Source organism: Drosophila melanogaster, chromosome 2L (genome assembly GCF_000001215.4).
Source record: "Drosophila melanogaster chromosome 2L".
In the NCBI taxonomy this organism is placed as follows: Eukaryota; Metazoa; Arthropoda; class Insecta; order Diptera; family Drosophilidae; genus Drosophila; species Drosophila melanogaster.
In genome coordinates, this window is record NT_033779.5 from 12,335,731 (window position 1) to 12,360,601 (window position 24,871).

General features: G+C 42.6%; 4 protein-coding genes across 11 annotated transcripts in view; 3 read left to right on the forward strand and 1 right to left on the reverse strand.

The window, feature by feature from the left end:
* Positions 1–3,117: 3,117 nt before the first annotated feature.
* On the forward strand, positions 3,118–3,747 carry CG31862 (uncharacterized protein). The gene has a single exon (NM_165006.2). The coding sequence runs from the start codon at positions 3,140–3,142 to the stop codon at positions 3,686–3,688; it is 549 nt and encodes a 182-aa protein (NP_723741.1). The 5' UTR covers positions 3,118–3,139; the 3' UTR covers positions 3,689–3,747.
* Positions 3,748–7,912: 4,165 nt separating this feature from the next.
* CG43813 (uncharacterized protein) lies at positions 7,913–8,536 on the reverse strand. Its single transcript, NM_001273480.1, has 2 exons — positions 8,405–8,536; positions 7,913–8,325 (listed from the first exon to the last, which is right to left on the reverse strand). The coding sequence occupies exon 2, from the start codon at positions 8,145–8,147 to the stop codon at positions 8,034–8,036; it is 114 nt and encodes a 37-aa protein (NP_001260409.1). The 5' UTR covers positions 8,148–8,325; positions 8,405–8,536; the 3' UTR covers positions 7,913–8,033.
* The window catches only part of bru2 (bruno 2), a 53,310-nt gene continuing 36,927 nt past the window's right edge, over positions 8,489–24,871 (forward strand). For 3 of the 8 annotated variants that reach the window (NM_001042891.3, NM_001259071.2, NM_176025.3), the window contains exons 1-4: positions 8,489–8,820; positions 15,974–17,053; positions 22,311–22,531; positions 23,871–23,953. In NM_001042891.3, coding sequence (NP_001036356.1) covers positions 16,266–17,053; positions 22,311–22,531; positions 23,871–23,953 — 1,092 coding nt within the window. In that variant the 5' untranslated portion in view covers positions 8,489–8,820; positions 15,974–16,265. Of the gene's footprint in view, positions 8,821–12,010; positions 12,626–15,973; positions 17,054–22,310; positions 22,532–23,870; positions 23,954–24,871 lie in introns of those variants that run through there. The other 5 variants (NM_135715.4, NM_001273482.1, NM_165007.3 and 2 more) reach the window with 3 other exon arrangements.
* On the forward strand, positions 20,711–22,176 carry CG17010 (uncharacterized protein). The gene is made up of 2 exons (NM_135716.3): positions 20,711–20,862; positions 20,916–22,176. Exons 1-2 carry the CDS (start codon positions 20,807–20,809, stop codon positions 22,147–22,149), a joined length of 1,290 nt encoding a protein of 429 aa, NP_609560.2. The 5' UTR covers positions 20,711–20,806; the 3' UTR covers positions 22,150–22,176.

Here is a 24,871-nt window from a genome sequence, read left to right on the forward strand (position 1 = left end):
TTGAGCGATTTTCATCCGTCGACCCAAGAAAAGCTCCTGGAGCAAACATGAAATATATATGCCACAGAATCTTTTTTTTTTGTTGCCGGCCACAGGAATGTTTGTTAATGCCACCGCCTTAATCCAATCCCACAAAATAGTGAAGGAAACTGCCCAGGGCAAATAAATAAAACGAAACCCGCTCGCAACATTTCAGCAAATAATCGCATAAAGCATTTCGGACTGCCCAGCTGCTGGATCGCATATAATGTGTGGTCGTAACGGCCATTTTTCGACCTGCGGAGGAGTTGAGGACGAAGGACCTTCGCATTGTTTGCTAAGCGATTTGGTTTTGGGTCGCTTTTGTTGCTGGCATTAACTGCGGTTTCCCGCCTAAAATGGTGCAGTATTACATACATGTTTAAAGTGAATGGACACACAGGCGGTCATTCCTCTTAAATACGGTGGAAAATGCACTTAATGTGCCGCTTAGGTAATACAACGTTGAAAAGATAACAAATCACATATATCTGCAGATTCTTTTTGCTAAGGTAATAAGCATATGCTTTTGTAAATTATATAAATCCTTCTAGACTTTAATCGGAATTTTGAAGAAAATGCACCTTTGTGAAATGTTTACATTTTCCCCAAGCCTCCTGCTTTCCATTCACTCAAATTTATAATCGATTAGACAAACTGAGCGTTCAGCAGAAGTTTTCCTTGCAGGCCTCGGGGGTTTTCCCCCGACTCATTTCCACTTCTGTGTAAGTGCAGAGGAAATCAACACGTAAAATTCCAATTAATTCCGCCTAGCTAAATAAATCGTTTCAACGCAAAACACAAACTGATCATAAAACTTAATAACCAAAGGCACTCAAACACAAATTCCAGCACGCACACATGGGCACTGAAATGGGGATAGGTATAAAGGGATTGGGATAAGGATAATTGGCCATGTATGCGTTGTGTAAACAGTTTTTTGGCTATTTGCTTATCGGCAGAATTGCAAGTTGGTGCGGCAAACTTTTTGTGCTGATTAATAAGAAAGTCCACAAGTTGTGAAGGAGGCGGGGAACTATGGAGACTCATAACCACGGGAAATTGAGACATTAGCCAGCTGGGCACGCGATTCCGATTCCGATTCCGTTTCGCATCTTTGGGCACATCGCAAACGCATAAATCCAATTGAAAGTGCTTAGCTTTGATTTTCGCTCTTCAGCCCACTGCCGGACTTTCTCTTACTAAATATATAAATGTATACATATATGTAGTATATATCTGATTTGGACTGGCTTAGTTCCCCCCAGCTAGCCATCGGGTGTATGAATGACCCGCAGTTGGAGCTTAGTTCGGTTCGGATCGGATCGGTGCGTACGTGTTAGTTTTTATGCACGGCTTTTTCAACACTTGGACACTTGAGTGTCGAGCGCTACGTGCCGCAATTCCCATCGACAGAGTTATCAGGACATGTCCATATATTGATAAATGCTCGAAGTGAAACATGCACTGGCAGAAAGTAGTAGTTGAAAAAAATTACTTACGCAGAGATTATGACAACATAGTTACGTAGATAATTTATCAGAAGGTTGGTTAAATGGAAGTAATACTTTTAAAAAACCATTTTATATCCACATATCTCAGAATCGCAACTATGATTTCATATCCAATAGATAATAGATTTAAAAGTCACTTTAATGATTTTGGAATTACTGAAAGTGAAAGTAATTTATAATGTATATTGCTGGCAAATTGCACCATTTTTTGTCGCAGTGTAGATGTCTAACTAACCTCTGCTCGATATCCCCGCCCCCCAGTGAATAGAACAAATATTTAGCCGTATGCCTGCCGGCGGTGGAAATTAAGTCACGTCGCGGCAATCGCGCACAGCAGTTGAAAGTTTTTCCAAGCCGCCGACAGTGAGAGCGAGCGGGACGGCCGATAATCGGAGCAAGCGAGACGGGGCGCTTTTGTAGCTGGAATAAAGGCTATTTGGCTGAGCGGAAAATGGTTTTGGCAATCTTGAAATGCGAAGCGTATATTGAAATGCCATTTCCAATGCAAATGCAGAATGGCAAAATTAATGATGTTCATTTCCTGCAGCCAGGCAAATTCCCCATCCCCTGTAAACCCTTCAACCGAAAGCTTACAGGAGAATTATGATTGTGAAACAATAGACTTTTCGCCATGGTCTGGAGGCTGAATCGTTTGCTGCAGGCGGCGTGCAACAAGATTTTCGCATTAAGCTGAAACATTGCAACTTACCCCCCCCCCCCCACCTGCTCCACCACCACCATCAGGACACTCTTCGGCCCCGCCCCTTTTACGCCACCCATCGAAGGCCATTACCATTTTCGGTTAGCTGCAGTTTTGCGTTGCAGCTGACGGCGTCGTTTTTGTTTCCTTTGTTCCCCCATCTTTGCCAATTTTGTATGCACTTTTACCACCACCCCGAGCCCAACACCCCATACCACCCAAAAAGACAGACCATACCACCGCACACCATTTCCATGCCACCAGTTCTTTCCGCTGTTGCTTACATTGTCACAGTTGCCGCTTTTCTTTGCCTGCGAAGTTGGGTCTGCTCTGGGCCGAGTTCTGGGCCCGGCTTAATGTTTTTGCATTTGATTCGCATAACCCAGCTACACCACCCATTTCAATATTTGCTTTACAATTCCCCAGCAGTAAAAGAGTTTTCTGCATTTGTTTAATTGCCTGAAAAGAAATCATTGAAAGCTACTAGATGGACTTTTTAGCAGCACATGCCATGTTATTTTACAGTTTAGATTACCCAAATGAAACAAATTTGTTCAAATTAATAAAAAACGAATATGTTATGTATTTTAGACGTTTGAAACAATGTCATCTTTCGTACGACACAACCTTCAAATATAGTTATATTATTCTTGAAGTAGGTTAACTGATAACTAAGAAGAACAACACTAAATTCTTGGCAAGTCGTAAATACCCAACGAACTTACGCAGTGCATAAAATGAAATCATGCTTTGACCTCGATAAATCACTCATCTTTCACCTTGCCTACATTCATTTAGTTCCATACTAAATGTCAGTTAGGCATAATTCATGTTTATCGGTATACCATCAACAAGCTTTATAAAGCCACAGATCCGTGAATTTGCAAGCAGTTGACTGACAGTAGTCATGACAATCATTGTATTGGCAGCAATTTTGGTATTATCCCAGGGCATCCAAAGCCAGGATAATATATCCTTGGATCCACTAGAGAAGCTTAACGATGTCGTCACTTCTCGCTTAAAGGAGCGCCTCAAAGAAGCTGATTCTGATTTTTCTGGCCAATATAAAAGACTTCAACAAGCTGCCGATCTTCCGCTTTTTCAACTGGACGAAAAAATAATGGCATATAATGAGCTCAATCTTATCCAGCGGACTGACATCTCCTCGGTTTCAACTAGCGAGCCAGTGATCCGGAATGGTAGCTCTTCCGGGGATGGACCAGCATTGCGGCAGGGTATGACATACACCCAGTTCGAAAGGCAAATCCTTAGACTCCTTAGGAGGCTTGGCATTTACGATAGCTTCACTGTTCGCGTATTCAAGGCAATCTTCAGCGATGAAGAGCAGCTAAAAAAGCTCAAAAAGAAGCTGGACGAGTTGGGAAAGAAGGATAAGGACACTGACAAGGATAACGACAAGGACTTATTGTGGGCCCATATCATCGATTTGTTTTGATCCTTATATATCTATATACTTCCTTTCTATGGCCTAAATAAAGAATAATATTGCAGCATAAACATATGGTCTATTAGTTCGACTTATATAGATCATCGTTCCGATTCTATGTATCTTTTTTCGGCCTAGATACAACAGGATTTACTATTATGTAGACACACTTTGTTAATTTATACACACTCCAATCCATCATCCGCATAAACTTATTTTTCCGGCAGGTGTAATCTCTGTGCGCTCTCAAATTATGCAATTAAATAGTGAAACATTTTGGGCGCAAACTTTGCCTACCTACCTTAATTTTTTACGTTTTTTTTTTTTTTGTTGCCAGAAAACTCACTCAACACTCACTTAGCAGCATGAATAAAATTAAACTCACGGCGCAAGTTTTATTTTTGGCAGCAACAAAAACTGCGAAAATTGTGAGAAACAAAGAAAAAAGGCGAAACATACGAAACTTATAGCAAGTTGGGAATATTTCGAATACTGAATGAATTTTGCACATATTTCAAACTTGATTCCTTTTTCCCCCCATATCCCCACAACCCCCTCGCTACACGTTGGAAAAGTTTGCGTGGCAAGGCAAGTTTTTCCCCGTTTAGTTGTTGTTGGTGTTAATGTTTCACTTCTCAATTCTACTTTTAATTTCTGGCAAAGAGGAGCGTTGCAACAAAAAAAAAAAAAATGCAAGAAATAAAATACTTTGATGGTAAAGTTGCTTATGGAGCTGCTCCATAAGAAAGCGACTGGGGGGAATGTGTGTCAAAATTAATTAATTTCATGATTTATGCACGAAAACTTTCCCAAGGCAGTTTTTCGCATCGAAAACACTGCACCGGGCTGCGGGTTAAGTGGTGCTAATGTTGGCCCATTGACCGCTGGCACTCCACCAACAAAGGGAGCCCACACCCAGGGGAAAACTTGAAGCTAAACCGAAATAGACCAACTCCCTGCTAAAAACTAAACAGGTCACGTGGCTGGCCTGCAAAGAATTTCCCCAGCCAGCGAACCCCTTCAAAACTTTGCCACCGCTCTCGGTCAAAAGTTGGAGTCCCCAAAAAACTGGACTACCGAACAGTTGTTACCGGCACTTAGAGAAACACGATTATAGAAAAAGTTCAACAAAAATATTATATTTAGATCTGAGAAATTTTAAGTATCTTAAAACCTTATAAATATGAAATGAATGTCATCTTATATTAAACAAGTTCATTGAAATTCCCCCAATAAGTTTCTCTCAGTGCACAGCTAATGCTCTTGCATTTCTGGCTTCTGCTGTAGGTGTGAACATTTATTTCAACAGCATTTCTCTGATTAGAGCTCCTTCAGCCGCCCCACTCCTCCTCCTCCAATCTTGATTGGCAAAGTTCAGTTTTGGGGTTTTCATTTCCATTTGGCTTTACCCGCAACCCGCTTTGGGAAACTGCTGTGGCAATCCTTTCGGCTGCTTATCGTTTTTGCATTCATTTGTTTTCAATTGTAATTAATCTTGGCCAGAAAAGTTTTCTTTTGACATTTTGTGGCTCCTAGGGTGCTCCTTGACTTCGGCCTTAGTTTGCCAGGCTTCTGTATTGTCCTGGCCAAGTTGCTTTTGTTGTTGCTCCTTTTTTTGGACTGGGTGGCGATGGCAACAACATGTTACTGTCACAATTAAAATAAACTTTCTTCACTAATTGAAAAGTGTCAAGTATAATTTCTTTAAAGCTGCCCAAAAAAGGAAAGTTTCTTGTGGCGAATTCGATGACTTGTGTCCTTACTATGACCTCATGGCCAATTGATGAAAATCAGTTTTTAATATTAAAGTTTCCTTGTTCTGCAAAAAGTTCTTCCAGAAGGCTATTTAATTAAATTTGTATTTTTTTATATACCTCAAAGATTACTCCAATACATAAGTGAATAGTGCTTGCTTAGCAATAAGTAAATAATGTTATGAATAACTTATATTAGACAGTTCAATAATGTCTTTAATTATATAGGCCAACCTCAAGGCTGCCTAATCAAGCAATTATAAATACCTGAGTTTATTTAAGTCTTATGCAATTTTTGCTTGCGGCACTTGAGCAATAATCCGAGATTAACAACTAAAGCAGAGGAGTTTAAAGATATTTTGCATTGCATTAATTGAAATTTTTGCCACATCAAAGGGCATGAAAAAGCCGCAAAAACATGGAAACCCGCTCAAGCCAGTGCATTTCCCGCACCGCCAGAAGCCAAAGAGATTTTCCCCACAAAGCGGCAACCGCAGGAGAACTAATTACACTAAAGTGTCAAGTAAGAGAGAGTGAGACAAAGTGCAGGAAAAGTGCTCGAAGTAGGGAAAAGTTTGCTGTCGAAGCCAGCCAGCCATAAGTAATGCCGAACTTTGATATAATAATTTATAAGAATATTTGTAAATTCCAATAGCGGCAGGCAAAAATATTTTCGCCCGAAAGTATGCAATCGCAAATGCACTCGCAGCTGGTCGACACTGAGCTACAAAAGTATGCAGCAAGGGCGATAACACAAATCCATGGGTGGGGGGGGTAGTGGGGGCTTAGCTGGGGAAAACGAAACTTTGCCTGGCGAGAAAACTTAATCCCCAGACCCCGGAGCCCAAAGTCAAGCAAACAAACAAATGCCTGGCGTTTGGAGTTGAATTTGGGGGAGTTCTGGATGCTGAATCCCGGTTTCTTAAGCCGCCATTCATCAGTTTCGACTGGCCAAGTATTTAAGCCATTTTCTCTAATGAATGCGGTCGCGCATTTTTAAGCGCCCACAAAACTATCCAAGGGTTTGAGTTGGTGGTGGCTTTCGTGGCTGCTCACAAAGTTTGCCAAAGGAAAGTTTCAACTTATTCGAAACACGTGCAAAATTATGCTGGCCGCCTTCGGATTTGCATACCCTGTGCACGGCTTTTTAGTTGGGTCCATTAGATAATGGCATTTAAGGTTGTCCACAAGTTTAGTAAGAACAACAAATAAGAATGTATCATACATTTTCATCATCATTATCATAGATTCGAATGAAAATGACTTAAAATGTGCAACAAAAATATTGTTTTTTGATTTTTGAATAAATATGTATTAATGTGACAATGAATGAATCCAAGAAACTTACATAGTCGTAACTTTTCAAAGTTTCTAAGTTCCTTGCGTTGACTGTCGAATTTGACCGAAAAGCCAAAAAAAGGGAGTAAATAAAATAAGTAAGGCCAACAGCTATTTTTTTTTCTGTTTTTCCAATTTTCAGCCTCTTAAATATTCGCAAAGTCCCCTTCCCTTAGCTGCAAGTAAAATTGCAATAATAAGAAGATTATGGAACTCACAGCCATTGACATTAAACGCCAGGCGAGTGCCTTGAATAATTAGCGATGTCATTTAATTTTAGCCTTTTTCGCACCGCTAACCATGCCAATGTCTGTGCGATAAAATAAGACCTTTTGTTCTGATTTATGGGTATAGATAGAAATGAAAAGAGGGAATGAACTTGACAAAGTTGCAAGATGAATGATCGACGAAAAACAAGCGAAAAATCTCCAAGATTTCTGTGGGAAAAACTTAATTTATTTAAGTGCATTTAAGTTCTTAAAAATGTATTATATAGTTCAATTTTTAAATGTCATACATTGGCACTCTCCATGAAAAATAGCCCCAGCTATCTTAGCTCGATTAGTTTATGGAGTGCAATCCAAATGGGTCATATCCACACCCATTAATCCCCCGAGCAATATTCAAATTGTTCGAGCAGCGCAGCCAAATTAGATTGCCACCCACTTGAGTGTCTACTTATAGAGCCTGTCAAACTAACGGCCAAACTAATCCGCCTGACAAAATGTCACGGAAAAATACAAATAATAGCAGGAAACTCACCTAGCTGGCTGGCATTGTGGGACCATCGGAGGAAATTGGGAAAACACGTAAATAACAGAAGAACAGATGTTCTATTATGGTTTTGTTTGGTTCTGCTCGGACAGCTCGTAAAAGCAGCAAATCGATCGGAGAAGCCAAGAGATGCGGCTCTTCACTCTGATTTTCCGATGACGCCCACTCATCGACGCTTTTCCTCTCAGTGCGGTGGACACTTGCCGACCAGTTTTCCCCCATACAAACTTTGGGGGTACTAAACAGAGCAGCAAGTGCAGCGAGAGCTGAGCGTCAAATTAATTTGTGTTTTGATTTAAATTATGGTCAACACAAGCAGTTTTCACATACAGCGGCAACCTGAACATCGCCGCCGGCAAATTCAATTAAATACTGAATAGAAGATACATAGAACATGCATAAGTTTTATTCATCGAAATATTATTTATACTTATAATTTATATTCCGGAATAAATAACGACGGGTCCGCTGGGCGGCTCCATGGACTGTCAAGTCGATCGGCGCGGATCGCCCGGCAGTGCCATCTTGAACGTTCCGCCAGCCAAACGCGAGAAAATCGCGCGCATCGTCGTCGCCGCTACGTCGTCGCCGCCCACTCGCATTTTCACGTTTACACGCCCGAAAAGAAAACCACACGCGGATATAAAGTGCAATATATATAAAATAATATTTTTGTGGCCCAGTGCAGTTTTTTTGGAAATCATGTCACTTGCGGTGCCAGCTTAAAAGTGTGGAAATTCTAGCCACATAGTGCGTAAGGAAGTGCAGTTAAAGTGCCAACTGATCTCGAAATAGATAAGAAATTGGAAATAAATTTTGTAAAAAATTAAAGCATTAAAAAAACAACGAATTTACTCACCATAAAGCAGAGAATTAAACAAAACGCATAAAATTTACCTACGACTCTAAATATGTCATAAAATCCAAGTTAATTTCCAAGAGCTGGTGATTTGCCTTGGCCATTGTTTGTTGATTGTATCTGCAGCGCATCTTGTGCGTATCTGTATCTTTATCTGCGAGCTGTGTTTTCGCGAGTGCGTTCGGTATGCCGCATCCAAGAGAGATTTGACCTCGCACTTCACCCATCAAGTGAAATTCATTTGTCGTTCAACTCACGCGATCCGCGGTCTGCTCCTCGTCATCGGTCGTGTGTCTTCTGGGATCTCGAATCTTGGATCTGCGCTAAACACAATCACCCGGCCAATTTGTCACACAAAAGAATCGTTCTAGTCCACGGAAGTTTCCCTCACATCACTACAGCCAATTGCCATCGAAGTAAGTGAGTTACTTAAGTCAAATTCCAGCTGATACTCTGCCGGTCGCATTCAATATTTATTGCTCTCGAATGTCCAACATGTGGGCCATATTGCAACAGAAATAGCCGGCATTGAAATGAATTTGGCAAAATCAGACAACAACAAAAAAAAAAATCAGAAAATAGATTGTGGAATATTGGGATGAGCATAGATTGCTAAGAGAGCCATCCAAAAATAAGCAATGGAAAGTATTATTAATTAATTTTTTGGACAAACTTTCGGTCTGTGTTGTGTTCGACAGCTCCGTTTCATTAACATCGCTATAAATAGGCAAGTGGTCCATAAATCTCGAGCGTCCAGTGCAAATAACAAGAAATAGATTTAAGTTATGGCTGGCGAATTGCTTGTTTATATTGCGATGCCGTTGACAATTTTTATTTGTTTAGTGGTGAGATGGACTAAATTTATGCAAATGCCGATGGCGTTGGCGATGCCTATCCCGATCCCGATCCCGAATCCAATATCCAATTAGCAGACACAGGCACACACAGATGACCCCAAAAACTAAAGCAATTTGTCAGGGTTTCGGGATTGGTTTGGGGCTTCCATTTGCCGTATTCGTATACGGTTTTGTCATTATGGTCAATAATTACCGCAAGCATGTCAACCGAAATTATTGCCCAGATAGATTTTCCAACCCCGTTTGCCACACTTCCACTTCGGTTTAAGTGTCCGGCCATGTGTTGCAGTCAAACCGCAAGGACTCCCCGGCTCCGGCATTTTCCTCCTGGCCAGTCCGCTCTGCCGGAAATAATTACTCAGCTTGCTTTTCTTTCGAGTGGAGGGCCACGACGAAGGGGGCGAACGGACGTGGTCCAACTTTCCCCACATTTAATTTATATTATTTGTGCTTCCTTTTGTCTGCCTTGGCCGGCGACCCAGCTCTCCACCTGCGTTCACCTGGCTTTATTAGTAGCTCACTGTCCGTCCGTCTGTCTGTCGGCTGGTCGGTTGGTCGGTTGGTCGGTTGGTCGACCCCTCCTCGACCGCCCTTTCAGCTGACCCAGGACTACGGCCATGTCCTGGCTGCTGCTGTTGTCGTTATTCAACCACTAAACTGTGTTTTGGCTTTTGTTGCATTTTCAACCGCATTCCTGTGGCTTCTTCAACTTCGATTTTCCAGTTGAGTTTCTAATAATATTATTGGAATTGAAGGGTTCTCACAGCCAGCACAAAGACCGAGCTCACTGAATTTAGGGTAAGAGTATTGCGTTTCATATTTCCAGTCGACAATCGACTTCAGTTCCGAAATGCTTCGGCGTAAATTATTTAATAACGTTTTCCGCTTACCAACACGCTTTCACGCAGACAGACCAAAGTCTGTCCAAGGACCTCGCCGAAACGTGGCTATAACCATTGGTCAAATTCAATTCAATATTGATCGCTGTTCGGGGCAGGCGAAACAGAAGGGCCACATAAGAAGGACACGAAAATCGAGTGGCAGGAACAAAAAGGGTTTCCGCTTGCCATACATGAACACTCTAAAAAAAAGAGGTGTTTGTAAATCAAATAGTATTTAAATGATAAGAAGTAGTCTCGGATAAAGTACTATCTCTAGGTAAAAACTGTATCTGTGTAGAGTAATGTATTTCAAAAGAAAGTTATACTCCTTGTCTGATTGTGTTTTCCTCCGTGTAAATGGGCCGTGCATGTAGCTAAAGTAACTATCCATCTATGAATAGACCAACGTATATCATGGTTTTCAATGGCGGACATTTTATGGCGGCCATTCACTAGCGCCCACTGTACCTGTAAATCGATGGGAGCAGACGTGACCCATTGTATGTGTCGCAACTCGTGAGTTGTGGCTAGGTTTTTTTTTGGATGGTTACGGGGGCACATGGCATCGGAGGCAGTGCGGAGTAATTGCTAGAGATAAGAATCTCAGATTAGATAAATCGGTAAACAGTTAGGTACAGACGCTAGCTCCCGATAAGCAACAGATTGGAATCAGAACATTTTGGTATACCGCATTAATTTATATTTGGCCTAAAGTTACTGCGGCTATGCTACTTTATATGTATACCATTAAGAATACCCGTGTATCTTTTTATGTAACTCTATTTAATAAGAACTAAAGAAGTATGTGCCACACTATCTTCAAATTATTTATGTTCGCCTTAATAAAATTATTAACTAATCTATCGTGGGAGTTCTATTACTATTTCGCAGAATTGTCAAATTCTTTAAAAGCTTTGCACGCAATTCTTATCAGCTGATAGTTGGCTGAGGAGGAATTTGTGAATGGAGGTTTGATAGCCTTGATTTAATCAAAACAATTGATTTTTATTAATGTAATGTATTTTGTATCTGTATCTCAGGACTTCCGGTTAATTAGTAAGCCTATGAATAGAACCATGTTATAACTCAGCAAATGAATAGATAATTGCATTTTCGATTTTTTCGATTTCGATTGGCTCGAAACCAATTGTACCCCCCACCAAAAACCCCATAATTATAGCCCTTGCAGGAGGGGGAGGGGGATGGCAACAGCGAGTGAGAGGGAGATAGCGCGAGACATAGGCCGTATGTAAAGTGACACACATTTACCACTAAACAGTCGCTTATTATAATTTGATGGCACAATGACAAACAAACCCACAAAACCGAGCTTTCCTTCACCGACAGGTATCGGTTATTTACCGCTTCTATATAGGATATATAGTATATATGGTGGGTATATAGACCGACCGACCGACCGACCGGCGAGAGAGTCGACGTCGATGTTATGGCCACGGTTGAGAACGGCTGTCCGGTCACACGACCCCACAAGTCACCCACTCGAAACTCATCGATACTTTGGCTTTGGCTTTGGCTACGTGGCAAGCTCATTGGTCTCCATTTTCTCCGTTTTCCCCCAGGCAGCACTGGTATTTGTGTAATGGCCCTGCAGACACACGGACGGAAAAACGGACAGACGGGGAGACGGACCCGGTGCGAGGATATATCCGTACATATAAATTCAGAGCGGCCACTCGCATGAGTTTAGTTTATATTTATGAGCATTATAGTGCGGATATATGGAGCGCGAAGTCGAGAGTTCGAAAGTAATTGCAGCGACTGCCGCCTGCACTCCTTTGTGATATTTTCCCGGGGACTCGATTCGGTTTCGCACTCGGATTTGTTGTCATCGCCATGCATTTTGGATTTTGGTAGCCAGTGTTGGCCAAATGTTTGCACTGATTAAGCCCGGTCATCCGTCAGATGGCACTTCCCCTACCTCACAGTCGTCGATGCACACGATAAGATAGTCAATTAAAGAGCTCGACAACCTGTACTATTCGCGGCGATAGGTAACTCGACTCGGTAGCAGGAGTACGTCGCTCCGGTCGGAGCAAATGTTGTTCCAGAGAAAACAGTGCAGCGTGAGAGAGAAAGGCAGAGTGAAATGTACTTACCTGACGGCAATCAGCGGGCAATTATGCGATAAGCTCTTATCAGACTGCAGATAACACTTTTCCGCGCGAGAGGCGCTGCGTTTTGTGGCTGAGAATTATGAAATCGGAATCGGAATTTCGGCTACGTTAGTTGTACTCCGTTGGCGTTTACGTGCGGTTGTCTCCTTCGTTGAATTCGATCAGTGCAGATCGCGAGTGCTTTTGAGTGATTTACCTGATTGATTTACCTGGTATCTGCAGTTAAACGCCCTTGATATCTGACCCAGATAAGGCCATTGTGGCATAAGGTGTGATCAAATTCGAAATAGAAACTGGCTCAAAATCAAATGTATCTGCCAGGAACTTAAAACAATTTTTTATTTCGATGTAAGTATTCAACGCTCAAAGGAAAACAAACTCGTGACACATTTTAAAGTATCGTTTTGTGAACTGGGTGGTTTTTACACATATTAGTTATAACATATTTAGAAAAGTGCGTAGTTAAACTATAATGTAGTGCAAATATTGGCTCAACTCTTAATCCCAGAAGTGATACAGAGTTCTAGTTCATATATAAAATCCGCTTATCTTCACCTGTCTCTCCGCAATTTTCAACGGATTAGTCATACTTCAGCAGAAACTTAGACACTATCTGAAGTTTGTCTGCACTAAAGATAAAGACCTGTTCATCCACGGTCTTCCAACTCCAGTTACTCGGATATAAAGGTACACCATATTGTCTCCAAAGAGCAGGGGAAAAAAAAAGCAAAACCACAATAAAGCAAACGTATAAAACTCAAGATAAGATAAGGAAACTCGCTCAACAAGTGAATGGGGGGAAATCTAGGAGGGTCGGATTGTGAATCGACCATATGAGGATGTGTGAACGAGACATGTGTTGGTACTCACTACCATGCCATACGTACATAAAGTGCATGTACCGACTACTACAGCTGCAGCTATAGCTACAGTTCACAATGCAACCATGGACAAGTGACATCTTTACGAAATGTCAACTGTCACAATGGCAAGACGCTGACAGAGAAAACACCGAGAATTGGGGTCAAAGTGTCCCAGGGACCAAGAGCACGACCAAGACTCCGTTGCCAACATTTGCATACAATGGCCAAAGTTTGATTATCTCTCGGTTCCGATGGATGGAGCATGGGTGGGATGTGGATGGTTATGGTGATGGTTTGCCCAGCTCAAAGGCAGCTGTGCAAAATATTGTCACTAAAGTTAATTAAAAAACAGCCAGGGGCTCACTCACACCCACACGGATTGGAATCTGGTTTAATAAAAATGCCAAAGGGTGCCCAGGGGTTGGGGTTTGGGGTTGGGGTTTGAGGTTGAGGCACGGTGGTTGGGGGTTGGGTCCTGCCTTTGGGGGTAGCTCTCTGTCAACGCTGCGTGGGCAAACAAAAGCAAATAAATAGAAAAGAGATACTCAATAATCAATAGATAAATAAAATTACAAGGTGACAGCAGCAGCATGGAGGGCGGCACAGCTGGTTGCCTCCCCCACCGATCTCCTGATATATACATATACGTATGGCTATATCCCCTGGCTCTATGTGCGTTAAAGCTACGAGAAGCAACAGCGCCGATAACTGCTCATAATGCAGCAGTCAGGCTAATCGTGTGTAGCCTGGGCTCGACCGGCAAATACCCTGTATGAATAATAATAATTAAGTAATATATAAGAAGTATGTTTCTGAGATGATTTCTTTTCTCGCATTTGACTTTAAAAGCAGCTGCAACTTTAATCTTTACGAACTTTTAAGTTTGACTACAACATTTCCATATACTTACTTTACATGATCCTTTAAAGTTTTAAATCCCATTTGGTAAGTTTGATAATACAGCCAAAATGTCCCCCAAATATCGCATACCCTGACTCCAGCGACGTTGGCGTCGAGGTTGCTGTCGTCGACATCGTTTGATGGCGCTGGGATAAGCGCGTGGCAAGAATCCGCAGGAGCCAGGCGATGGGCGGTGGGGGCGTGGCTGAGGCAGAATCAGGAGCAGGAGCACGCCGCTGGCGAACCGATGACTGCCTTCCTAACACGCTTGCCTCAGCTCGGGGGCAAATTGTGGGGGATGCAACAAGCGCCCCGTGGCACGACAGCGATGCGGATGCGGATGATGACGACGACAGTTGCCACAGCCCGGCCAAGAGGAGCGGACGGAGCCAAAAAAATAAAACAAAGCGCCTGAGCGCGCTGCGAAAATAAATAAGCGGGCAACGTAAATAGACGAGCGCCAAAATATGCAAGCGTTGAAATTTATTAAAAAATAATAGAAAAACCGACGAATTCTGTCGCGATTATCCGGTGAACGAGAGCAGCTCGTCTATGGTGTGGGTGGACTTTAAAGTGTGTGCCTTAAGTGAATGCAATATTTTTGCCAAAAAGGATGCTGCATTAAAAGTTGTCAGTACTGAATAACTGACGGGTTATTCGATGAGGGATACAAGGGAATAATAAGGATATTGCAATCTTCAATACAAGATTGTTGTAGCTAATCAACATACATCTTTAACATCCTTAAGTTGTTCAAAGTATCTACTGCAGATGGTACCCATTCAAGTTTCTTAATGTATCAAAGTGGTTTAGATATTATTATTATTATTTTTCAACAAAAGTATACATTTCTTTCTCTGACCACTGTAAATAACTAGGAAATCGCTCCAATTTACTGTTTAAATTTGGCCTTTAATGCAGCAGTTAATGCAGCCTTAAAGCAATAAGGCCAAGCGTAATAGCTTTCCTTGCCAGTGCACCATGTGTACATGTGTACATATATGCTTTTCCGCCGAACTACTCGACAACCAGTCTATATCCACAGATATCTACAGAATCGGTATATATGCAGGCGCGTTAATTAAGGCGCCCATGCCTGTGGCCAGTCAAGTGCGACAACAAATAATTTGATTTCAATTTAACTAATTAGCTGGAGCCTTCAACATTATGCGGCCAACTGAGCCCTCGCTCTTCAGCATGTGAGCACTCGACATGCTTATCTGTTTAGCGGCAGATGCCAACAACTGCACAGAGAAAAATAGTTGAGCACACGATGTTTAGCCTGAAATCACTCCAGTTAAATTAAGCTTCACATCGTTCCAATCATTAAAATGAAAATTAGATTAAGATGCAAGTGTTTCGCACATAAAAACTTGAATTTCCTCAACTTCCGTCTTAGTTGTTCTCAGTGTACTTGCATCGGTGTGCATCTGAATGCCAGTGTGTGTGTGTGTGTAGTGAGGTACTCCGGTGTGCACATCAAAGCGGGCACTTGAATGCAGACAGTCGAGTGGCCGAAGTACTGTGGTCAGTCTGTCAGTCAATATGCTGCTTTCCATTCAAATGCGCTTAGCTATGCAGTTTGGCTCCATGGGCGGTGGGATTAGTTAGAGTGGGCGTGGCGTGGACACCAAGAGCGGCCATTTTGACTGCGGTTTTCCGTTTGGATACTTAAAATATTAATAAATATTAGCTAGTGCTGTTCATTTTCCAGAAATTTTAACACAATTTTTCCACTTCAAGTGACAATTGAAATCAATTGCATCGGGCTTTAATCGAACTTTAAAGGCTTTTACATAAACAATGTTAATATTTTACACTTCAAGCATGGGTAATTCTATTCTTTTGAACCCCTGCTCAATAATAAAACATAATAAAACGACTTGTGCATGTCTTTTAATCGGCAACCACTTTGTTCTCTATTTAATTACAGCTAAAACTCCAGCTCCACCCTTTATAAAAGTTAAAAAACAAAAAGCGTAAACGCAGAGGCTAATTGTGAAAACGAAAATAAAAACACTGTGATAAAGAAGGCATAAACAAAAGGGGGACTGAACTAAACACAGAAAGAGGACCCTCCTGCCGGCAGCAAAATAATATACAATTTTAATAAAACTAAAACCCGAAGCAAATTAAAAAGCAAGCGACGCCAAATGCGGCACTAAAAGTAATTAGCGACAGGAGCTGCAGGAGTTGGCAATAAAAACAAAGCAGAGGTGTAATAAATGATGTTGCAATCCTTGAGTCTGCACGCGGATAAACTAAGCGGCAATTCACCAGCAGCAGCAGCAGCAACTGGAGCAGCAGCAGCAACATCAGAGGCAACAGCAGTAGCATCCGCAGCAGCAGCAACAACAATGCTTGCAACGGCACCTGTTGCCCATGTTGCTAATGGCAACAACAGCAATTCGAGTGCCGGCAGCAGCAGCAACAGCAACAGCAGCAGCAACAACCACAGCCTCTACAGCAATAACAATTTAAATACAGGCAACAATAGCCAGCAGCAGCAGCAGCAGCAGCAGCAACATCCGCAAATACTGCCGGTCAAGTACGAGTATTTAGAGAATCTAACGAGCTCGGGCGCAACTTCAGGTGCCATTGCAGCGACAACAACTTTCACGGGAGCTGCGAAAAGTTTTCATCCCTATTTGCGGCCCACCGGCAGTGGCAGCAACAGCAACAACAGCATCGCAGCATTATCTACAACAACGGCAGCAACAGCGGCTAAAATGTCGACAACATTGTTTGAGACACTCTTGCACAACCAAATAAATTCCAGCCCAATAGCACTGCCAGCAGCAACGGCAATCGCAGCAATATCTGCAGCAGCAACAGCAGCAACAGCAACACCAGGCACCGCAGCAACCGCAGCAGCTGCCGCTGCAGCAGCACCGTCAACGCAGCTGAATTCCAGCATTAATTCCAGAACTTCATTAGGCGACCAGGGTGGTGCAATTGTTGTTGTTACCCCCGCACCACCCGTTGCTGCACCACCAACTGGCGGCCCAAATCGGTGAGTACACCCCCCCCCCTCCCCCACAAAACCCCCTTGTGTTCGAATCCGAATTCCTGCCTCTTTTTTTTTCTTTTTGCATCATTGCTGGCTAATGACTGCTAATTACACTCAAATGATTTGATGCTGCAGCCGGTAATTCTGCGCGGAAAATCGTGGAAAATGCAGATAGTCGTTTCCATTTTTCTAAGCTCTGCAAAGTATACCATGGTTTATATGCAAACTATGCAGTCTAGTTTTGCATATTATGGATACGTTTTTATGGTATTAAAGTCACTTAATAATTGTATTTAGGTATTTTCCCAAGATATGAAAGCTGCTGAAGTAGGTAACCCCTTTTGTCGTCCTTTCCCGAAAAGAAGCCCCACCAGCTTCATCGCATCGCATCCGCGCTGCTTATCACTTTGCATATTACCTTGCCGTTATGGAGCATTTCAATTTCCTATAGCTTCCCAGGACATCACCTGCCACCATCTCCTGCCGACAACTTTGGCTATCACATTTCAAATGGTTATTTCTCGGACGTGCGCCACATTTTCTATTTGTGCGCTTCCTTTGTCCGGAAATTATAAAAAATTCCCACCGAATGTTGAATCCATCGGCGGCCCACTTCCCCTCAGCGATATTTAATTAAAATAAGTGACAATGTGCATTGGCCAAGGGAGTAAGGAATAGAGGGGGGGAGGGGGATGAGGAGCGTATATTGGGTGGCAGAGTGGGCGGAAGGTCGAGGCTGCCATCAAGTAGCTAATGGTAATTGCCATTGCATTAACGTTATTAATTGGCGAGAGCCATCAAGGCGGCAATTTTCACATAGCCCGAGTCATCAGCGATAATGGCGAATGATTATTGACAGGACATTGTAATTATAATATTGTGGCATCTTCATGTTCCCAAGGACGATAATTTCAAGAGGACTCCTAGAAACTGGACTCTTTTCTGCCAAACGTTACTACCATCTATCTATCTATCTATCCGACTTTCTCCACTGTCGTGCGCGACCATTAAATAATAAAGCTGAAATGATTAAATTTATGTTGGGTCATTTTTATACGGCCTGTGACCAACGCAGGGAGTCTGCTGCCTTATCCATCCACCCCGACTTCTTGTAAATATAGTATATATACTTTTTGTGTCCTCTAGCTTTCAGCTGTTTGTTTTTGTTGTGACGGGCGCGGCATAACAAACTGCCATCATAAATTAAGTGCCACGTCATGGCCATGTCGCCACACTGCACAGTGGTTACGAATAAAGTTATAAAATGAAGTCTTAAAAAAGTAGAATGAAAATATATATATTTTATGATGTTGAGAGATAGATTTTGTAGCTTGATATCCAAACTGTTGCTACCAAATCTTGATTCATTTACTGGAGGACACAGCCTTTGCACGGTACTTGTAGGTTCAAATGACCTGGTAGCATACTTTCAGACACCTTTTTTAATGAGTTCAAGGTATTAAGGTACATTTTTTGTTTACTCACTGTTCGAGGACATTTGATGCCCTCGACAAGGGCCAAGCTGTTGATTCGCGCATTGAGCTGCGATAGCAACATCGTCATCAGCATCATCGTCAAGCTCATTGGCGGCGGAGCTGGAGAACACCTGCTGCTGTCCTGGCCCAAATCCCCATTTGCCGCTGCCACCCACCACCACTCCCTTCGCACTTTGCGCGACGCACTTCAGCTCCCACCGCAGGCGATTTTCTCATTAGGCCTGGTCGCATTTAAATGGACTGAATTATTAATGCAGAGGCGCAGTCTCGAGAGACCGACGAGGATAACTTCGAAGGAGACTGCGGCGGAGGAGCAGAATGATAGTTAGTTGGAGGCCGGTGCTCGGGGAGCGTTCACGTGATTCCCCGATGGATTCGCGCCTGGCTGAAATAATTGCCTTCGCGACTCCAGGGGCAACACACCTGTCGCTGCTCCTTTTGCCAGAAATCTTTAGCACTTGCTGACTTTTTTTTTTTTGGTTTTATATTTAGAATTCATTTTTTGTTTTTTTTCAAATTTATGGTAACACACCCGAGAAGTTACGCTGATGCGTAAATGCCTTCCGCTTAGAGATTTATGCTGCAGGCACAGGAATCGCGATGGATTACGTTGGAATCCTACCCTCTTTTTTCCCAAGTGATTCGACGACCCCCTTTTGGCTTATTCACCTGCAGGCAGGCCTGAATTTATCACCTTGACATAGACAATTTGGCTCATCCTCGTTCCGGCTCTAATAGATTAATTTCGTTTTGTCATTCGATGGCCCGCGGCAGCCGCGGCGCTTTTCACGCAGCTTTTCACTGACTGTCGCTGGGTTTTCATCCAGGGAACGGAGGCAGTTCATAACTGGCTAATGGGAGTAAGGGTAGATGGATGGCGCGGCTGCAAGCGCTGGTATTACTTACGCAGGAAATTGGAAAATGAAGAAATTTTAAAGTAAATTGGAAGTAATTTCCTAAATGGCATCAATTCAGATGACTCTGTGCGATAGCTTAAGTTAATAATGTACCAAAGCAGGGGAGAAGTTTGTCACTCACTTTGCCCAGATATATAATGGCAACTTCGATTGCCAGCCTGAAAGTATGCAATGCTATTTCTTTACATAAAATATATATCCAAAGATCTTAGATGAACAAGAGCAACGCGGACAGTTTTTAATAGATAGTTATAAATAAAAATACCGGAATACATCTTAATATTTTTGCGTATTTTAATTAATTTTTTAATTTATATTCCGCACTCTAAAAAACATAGCCATTATAAAAACTAAGCCTTTATATCAGCGATACTTAATGCCAACATACCGCTGTCGCTCAGCGACTTCAACTAACTGGCTTAGCCAATTAAGAGCCGAAATTTATTGGCCAAACTGCTTGACAACTTCTGCTTACGGCAAATCGGTTCCGTAACGGAGACCCTGGCCAAATTGACAGCCAACCAAAAGTCAATTTCGTACACCATCACGAGCACCCAATAAACCCCCATTAGGAGCAAAAACAACATCGGCTGGGAAAATCGGGAAAAAGGGAAAACTTTTTCGGCAGCACACAAAAACCAACTGAAAGTGACCTCAAAGTGGAGCGTTCAATGCGTTCCCAGTCACTCAAGGACCAGCATTCCCGAATCCTCCCCTGGAAACGGAACCATCATGCTGGAACTCGCAGTCGGAGACTGGTCAACCACAAAACAAAAGTAACAACGTTTACAACTTTTTAGATTAGATTAGTTTGCTAATAACAATTAGTATTTGTATTTTATGCTGTTAGCCAACTCGGCATCAGACAGGGACAGAGAACGAATGGTTCAGCTTGTTGTTATCCCCTCTCTTTTTTTTATGGTCATTAGCAAATGAAGTTAGAAAGCGGAGGAGTTGTTCTCAGTGGGGTCGGCAATACAATATGTTGTCCATGAAAGTTCAATGAAAAAGTTCCAAACTTCCATTTGAGAATTTCTATCACTTTATTTGCCAGTAATGGAAATACATGTTTAAATCGATAAAGAAACAGTTGGCAAGCTGCTCAGCATCAATGCGAAATTAATTGGCTAAATTTACATGAATCATTTCCCTAGAGGCTTGCTTTTCAGCCACATGAAACTACGTTTATTAAAAATAACATATTGAAGACTATCTTAAAATATCATTCAGATTAAAGGTCAAGTGATCTGTATTGTCATATGTCAGAAATGTAGAAATTTTTCCCCCAACCAAAATCTCTGTTAAGTTTTGTTCAAAATTTCCGGCTTACGCAGCCCTTTCAAATGGGAAAGAAGCTGGATGTGGTTGTCTTCGGGACGGCAAACATCGAATATATAACGTAGGTTTTGTATAGGAAAAGAAAATCTTTAATTTGTCAATTGATTACCTCAGATATGTCCCGGAATTGCCGAAACCCGGTGAACTTGTCGCCGGAACGTACATGGAGACCTGTTTCGGTGGCAAGGGAGCCAATCAGTGTGTGGCAGCTGCCAAATTGGGGGCCTCCACCGTCCTGGTCGCCAAGTTGGGCAAGGACGAATCGGGCGATGACTACCTAAACCACCTGCAACAGCACGAGGTTGATGTGACGCACGTCCAGCAGGTGGAGAACAATCCCACGGGCATGAGTGAAATCGCGGTTTCTGAGAATGGAGATCAGTACAAGATCAACGTGGCTGGTGCGAATGTATTTCTCACGGCCAAGGATGTGACCCGGGCTAAGAAGTCCTTTCAGGATGCGAAGGTGCTTCTCTGCCAACTGGAAACGGATATGAATGCCACCATGTGTGCGTTGCGTCAGTTCAAGGGGGTTTCCCTGCTCCACATGTCGCCAATGCGAAAAGATATTCCAAATGCCATGATTGGCTTGCCTACTATTCTGGTTGCGAATCAAGAGGCAGCTGCCAACCTAACCGATATGGAAGAAGTGTTAACCCCTGATCAGGCGCGAAAAGCAGCTGAAACTCTTATCGCAAAGGGAGCCAAGAGCGTGATCATTACCATGGGCGAGCAAGGAGCCGTTTACATGTCCAAGAAGAGCAAAGATATGTGCACCCATGTGCCCGCCTCCGATGTGCCGCACTTGGCCGATCCCTCGGGTGCCGGTGATGCCTTTATGGGCAGCTTGGCCTATCACATAGCTCGATTTCCCAAACTGTCCACAGAACATCATATCAGTGCGGCACACTCCTGCGCCGCCTACTCCATGGGCCGCCGCGGCACTCAGCCAAGTTTTCCGGGCAAGGAAAGCGCCAAAAGTGACCTATGCTATTCGACGCCCACGTTTAGTGTCATTCCACCTTCTAGTCCGCAACATGAAGATGATAATATGGTAACAAAGACGCCACCGCCTTCAATGGTAGTCCCTACGCCCGAAGAAGCACACTCCCAAAAGGAAGTTGTGGAAGAACCGCAAAAACCTGCACCTCCTCCACCGGAGGATCCGGTTGTGGAAGCACCTCCACCAACGACCTCCGAGGAACCTCCGAAAGCAGTGGAAACCTCCAATGAACCTCCAAAGCCTGCGGAGACCACTGATGAACCTCCAAAGCCTGCGGAGACCGCAGATCAAGCTCCTGTGAAACCCGTGGAGACTGCTAATGAGCCACCTGCCAACAAAGCATAACATTAAACTATTCGCATAGAAAATATTAAATAAGTGTATAAGTTAAAAAGGCTTGAGAGGGCAATAGAAAAAGATTGTAGCATTGAAAATAAATATAAATAATTTGATAATTAAACACATCTACAAAATTATTAATCTTGAAAGTTGTTTCTGCATTGCAGCAACCAAAGTCCCACGCGTGACTGCTCGGTCAAAATGGAGCTCATGGAATCGACCAGCCCGGATTCGATCAAGGATCAGCCGGATGCGGACAATATCAAGATGTTCGTGGGCCAAATACCGAAGACCTGGGACGAGACGAGGCTACGCCAAATGTTCGAGCAGTTCGGACCCGTTCACACACTGAATGTGCTACGGGACAAGGTCACATCGATTAGCCGAGGTGAGTTTACACAAGATGGCAGCCCCAAGCTCCGGGGCATACAAATGGGCATATTACTCGGAGGCGTTCGATGAAATTCAACAATGTCCATCCATTCTGGTTCCCCGGGCAGTGCGGATAAGCATCAAGTAATATGATTATGCTTATGGCGAACCCATCAACATTAAAGCCCACACCCCGAGCACAGGTGTTTTTGCGGGCAGGAATGCAGTGTTGGGCAAAGTTTTGGCCAGGGTAATTGGCCATAATTGTGCGTGTATAAACGAGAAAAACTTCCACACACTCGCCCACACACACACACACACAGTGGCAGGATGCAGGACATGAGCATGTTGCTCTGGTTAATTTTTGACTGTATTAGAATAATATGCGCATTTGCTTGCAAACTTTCCTCGAAAGCGAAAAGGTAAATTCCATTATGCATATTTATGGTCTAGAGGGGTTGCTGTTGATCCTGCCCAAAAGTGTGCGTATGGGTGGATTAATCCTCAGAGCAAGGTGTTCGAGCACGGCTAACTCGATGATAACCACCCCTTCCAGGAGTGTGGTTTATGTGGCTACGAGTCGGAATAGGATTATAATTTAATCGTTATAATGGAGCAGCGGATAGTTATGTGGGTCAGGCAAAATGGCTAGCGTACGAAGTTGCAGGAAGTTATCGTTGGTAAACCGATTAAAATAAATAAAGCAGGAATATTGTCAAACAAAGAGATAGAACAAAAATGTTGTATTAAATATTAAACACATTTCATTCTTTATTTAAAGTAAATTTTAATTCAGATAAATACGAAGAAATATACATATAGGAAAAACATTTTGCTTACACTCGCAACTCCTAAAATCAAATACTTATATTGCAAATTCAGGAAAACGTATCTATATTATATACCGGCACAGGCACTATATTCGTAGTTGGCCAAGAAAACTTCTAGACTTCGAATCGAAGTAATATATTTTAATCGAATCCTCACACAGTCCGTAGTCCCCATGATTTTTTGTTCACGTCCCATTTGCTCCGCATGGCTTGCATGAAGCGCTCGTCCTGTGTCCAAAATTCTGCATGCCAATATAGAACTATATCTATCTATAGATTTAAGATCCGATAAGCATATCCCCAGAAGCATTATAAATGGCTACAAGCAAATAGTTATCGAAATAAGAGCTTAACTTTGTATTGGTCCCAAGTAAATAATACCTAATGCATCCGATTAATATATATATATATATAGTACAGTTTATATATAATGTTTGTTCTGTATTCATACGTTCTGTGCTACTGTCTATCGACTCGTTTGAGATGTATTCGATTTGTATTCGATTGTTTCATTTTCGTTTGCAGGGTGCTGTTTTGTCACCTACTATACAAGAAAGGCCGCCCTGCGCGCCCAGGACGCGTTGCACAACATCAAGACCTTGGATGGGGTAAGTACCTCCCAACAGCCTACACCCTACACCCTACACCCACTCACCCACACCCACACACACACTGGCTCAACACCCCTATACCATCTATGTAGCTTTGAGTTCTGCCCGTTTTCCTGTTCTCTGTGTCCATGTATGTGTGCATTTCTTTTCGTATTTGCGTATGTATGTGTGCGCGTGTGTGTGCCTTTTCTTCGTAGTTCACATACACACATGTACCCAGTACAGTTACTGTTTGTGCGCCCTTTTGAATAATACAGCTTGAGAAAGTCAACCGCTTGCTACCCGATCGATCGATGACATACTTTCAACGCATGGTTTTCGGGGTCGGGTATCGAAATTGGGTGTGCTGGGACATTGGTGGACTATTGGTGTATGGCCAACACAAAATGTAATCATCAGTCAATTAGTGGATTCAATTATTGAGGACAATCTCATTGTTAACGTATTAAATGAAGCGTTCCACGCACAAGCAAACACACTAAGATTGCCGGGCGGATTGGATCACCAGGGGGCAGGAGGAATGGGAAAGCCACCGAGTGATGTTACCCTGCACAGTGGTTCAATGATTGAAATTGGCGAGTGTGCAGTTGACATCAAGGTTCTAAGGGACATATGCAATCTAGACAAATTATTGTAAAACAGACATTGCTGAGCCAAATTATAAATTTTATACGAAAATAAAAGGTTATATACATTCAGTAAAAGTCAGTACTTACACGATTAGAATCATATTATTTAGTATATATATTTAAAGGATACAACCAATTTTCGATTATCTTACGACCACAGTTGGCACTCGCTCCATCATTTACATATTCAAATCGTTAATGGAAAATCCATATAGGAACGTTCGGCCAGCACTAAAACAAAGACCCCAACTCACACATTCAAGCCAGTGAATTTGGAAGGAGTTGG